The 3,809-nt window shown below is 46.3% G+C and overlaps 1 protein-coding gene across 1 annotated transcript in view; it reads left to right on the forward strand.

The window, feature by feature from the left end:
* The window catches only part of slc43a2a (solute carrier family 43 member 2a), a 60,681-nt gene extending 60,405 nt beyond the window's left edge, over positions 1 to 276 (forward strand). Inside the window, exon 14 of the mRNA XM_084318230.1 lies at positions 101 to 276. Coding sequence (XP_084174356.1) covers positions 101 to 262 — 162 coding nt within the window. The 3' untranslated portion in view covers positions 263 to 276. The remainder of the gene's footprint in view (positions 1 to 100) is intronic.
* Positions 277 to 3,809: the final 3,533 nt, after the last annotated feature.

Genomic DNA, 3,809 nt, shown 5'->3' on the forward strand with positions numbered 1-3,809 from the left:
AAAAAAAACGGGTTGGAGCGCATCCCAAAAACCGCCCACCTTCTCTATCCCGCCTTTTCCTCACCACTGACAATGTCACGTCCTGCTCTCATCCGTCCAGGTGAACGTGGGCCTGCTGGGGCTGACCATGCTGGGCTTCTGCCTGCCCATCTACCTGCTGTGCCACAGCCGTCACCTCCAGCGCCTCTGGGAGGAACGTGGCGAGGACCCCAAGATCTACGTCCAGATCAACAACGGTAGCAAGCCAGAGGACTTCCTCTAGAGGACAGAAGACAAGATAACGAACAGAGAGAGGGGGGGAGAGGGGGTGGGGGATGGGGGAGGAGAGAGTGATGGAGGACACTTGCTTGTGTGATGACCGTGTGCTCGCTCCTCCCGGACGCCCCGCCCTTCTTACCTCTCAGACCGTCTGCACTTGCACTCAGATGATTCTCTCAAGCCCCTTACATTCCCCTGTGTACACACACACACACACACACACACACACACACACACACACACACACACACACACACACACACACACACACACACACACACACACACACACACACACACACACACACACACACACACACACACACACTTTACACTCCCTGACACATAAGCCACACACTGTGAAAAAATGTACACAACACACGCCTGTTCCGTCCATGGAAGAGGGTCACCGGTAAAAACCTGTATGAGGAACGGACACGATCCCCTGGTCTGCATTTCTGAACAGAGAAACAGAGGGAGGGAGAGATGGAGGGAGGAGAGAAGAGGAGAGGATAGACGAATCCACACCTCTGCAATTTACTCCAACCCATCTCCTCCTTGCACCTCTTCTTCACTGTTGCTTTTGGTTTATGCATTTGTGGGGGGTTTTCCGCCAAACAAAAAAAACGTTCGACTATTTTGCCAGTCCCTGTGCTGGACAACCACAGAAGAAGACGCCAGCCAGACACCAAGCCTCAGTGACGGCCTCAAGAGCTCCGTCTGGGGATGAGAGGTGTGAAATTAAAGGTTGTGTTTTTTAGCCTCACTGTAACAACAACCCCACCAGTGTCCTCCGTGTTGTTATCCGGTAACGGTTATGATTGCAAAAGAACAATTACCTCGCTCCCTGATTGGTCCGGGTCAGTCTTGTCTTGACCAATCACTGGAATGCGCTGGCTGAGGAATTTGAATAGCCTACTGTATCTGGGTGATGTCACACACTCCGCTAGTGTAAGCCTCTGATACAGCAACAAGCCAGTTTTGTAGAGTTGCCCACGAGAGACAACTCCAGAGGCATTGACCTCTGCCATGGGAGGAAAAGGGGTACAAGACTCTCCGGGTGGCACCTCTGATTCTCAGTGATGGATTTTTTTGCTTTTCACTTGGTGCTGAGAGACAGTGGGTGAATTGACAATTAGGGTTCCAGTGGTGTCGGTAGCAATGCGGTGCAGACATAAACTATAGTATGAGCTGTAAAATGTGCTTAAAACCAGCAATAATGTGCCACAGTAAGATACTACAGGGTGCACTGCAAGAAAGCCCATCAAGCCCTACACCACCGTGTCACTCTGACTACTGTACAATACAGTATTGTAAAGACAAGGACAATATAGTACTGTGCAATGCAGCACGGTAAGTCAACATTTCAACACTGAGTAAGTACTGCACAAAACAGTAGTTTACTTTTCAGTGAATTGAAGTATCATAGAGTACATTATTAGTGTAGTCATAAATACTGTGTTTTGGGGCTGTAGTCAGGCACCAATGTATGATGCCAGAGTCAAAAAATTATATAGAGTTTGGTCATGTTTGCGGCTGGAAACATGCGATAGTGCAACTCTAATATGTATGGCTCTACTTGGTCCTATAGCACTGTTTTACCCGTCACTGATGCCGTAAGACACGCCCACCCGTCACTGATGCCATAAGACACGCCCACTCGTCACAGATGCCATAAGACACGCCCACTCGTCACAGGTGTCCGTTTTTGTTACTCCGTTGAACTCAATCATAGGATCTCCTGGTGTGTCTTTGTTTTCACCCGTGTTGCTTACTAAGCTCTGTGTCACAAAAGCTGGTATTTTCAATAATGTCGTAGTTTATTTTCTCAAACGTATTTACTTGCAATATGATTACAGAGATGTTGTTTAGTCTTTGTTCCGTATGAGGACGATCCGATGATGACAATATTGTCGAGGAGGAATGAGAATGTTACTTAGGTACAATGATCTGACTAGATACGATGATGATGAGTAGTAGGCTGGACGAGGCTGAGCCTGGATTTATCCTACTCAATATTCACATTGATTCCACTCCTGATTCATTGTAGCAATAAGTGCTTCAGTGGGTACTGTTGGGAAACACTTCACCTTTGTCACCAAAACATAGTGCGCTCTCTCTTAACCATACCACACATACACACACACACACACACACACACACACACACACACACACACACACACACACACACACACACACACACACACACACACACACACACACACACACACACACACACACACACACACACACACACACTGAAGTCCAATCGTGTTCACAGTGGGTAAGAGTGTGCATTTTATAGACTGTATTTCTAAATCCCAATGGTGCTATAGTAGTTAATTTACAGGACTGTGCTGTTTTCACTTTGTTTCAAAGTGCATTTTACAGAATTTTACAAGAAAGGCAACAGTGAGTTGATAAGAGCTGCTGTTTTACCACTTAAAAAGCATGCTCACTTGATACAGTTAATTCCAAAGAGTTTACCATAGCTTATTTCCATTATATAATGTTGTGTAAAATTACTAAGCCGTTTCCAGTAAATCTGCACCATAGCATAAAGTGTAATCACATGTTTTAAAACAAACTAACAAAAAAACACTCATCAGGTAGTAGTGACCCATTGGTCTCCAAATACCTCACTCACTCAAAAACCTCTTAAAAACTTGGATTAATTTCTTACTAACAAAAAGGGAGATGCTTGAAGATGGCAGTCAATGAAATACACATTATTCCCATTGCTGTGAATGGCGTGATTTCACGGGGAGGACTCAGTTGGTGGGTGGACATGTGTAGACAACAATGGCAATGGCTCCTTTTGTCTTTGAAAGACCTACTGTAAAAGCCCAGTGTGTATGTGTGTGTGGTGAACAGTAGATAGAGTGAAAATGGCCATTTGACTTTGTCTGTTATCTTCAAATGCCATGTTGCTCAGTATCTCTCTGGCCAGCAGTAGAATGACCCACGGAAGCACTTCCAAAGACAGCCATGACCTTGCAGAGTGCCTCTATCTGTCTATATGCAGATGCTGGGAGGAGAGGATCAAGGCTGGAGCTAGTTCCCCCCGCATCCCTCCCTCCCTCTCTTTCTCCCTTCATCCATCTATCCATCCATCACTTTTATCCATCCATCTGTCCACAAAAAAAACAAGTATTGAAATGTTACTGCCGATAGTCCTGTTTCTTGAATTGACCTATCCCAAGCTCTGCCCTCGCTCTCTTAGCTTGACCGAGGAAAGGGACGCTCGATAGGAGGGTCAAGAAAGGAGGGGAGCTTGGGATAGGTCAGTTGACCGTCTGAATAGACACCGGTATTCATCCCCACGGTTGACCGAGCTGAGAGACAAGTCTGTAGGCCTGCTGCTGTCATACCTATTATGAATGACCTTGCGAGATAAGAATGGCACATTATGCACCTTACACTTGTGTAGACATGGACCTCGATGCTCTGTTTCTGAATGGCCCGCCCTGCACTGTTCTGTATGCCTCGCAGTGCACCGACTGCTTGCTAGTTGCGCATGATGCATAGAATGTATTCTCTTGAGCTTCAG

Source organism: Notolepis coatsorum (assembly GCF_963971535.1).
Source record: "Notolepis coatsorum genome assembly, chromosome: 1".
NCBI lineage: Eukaryota > Metazoa > Chordata > Actinopteri > Aulopiformes > Paralepididae > Notolepis > Notolepis coatsorum.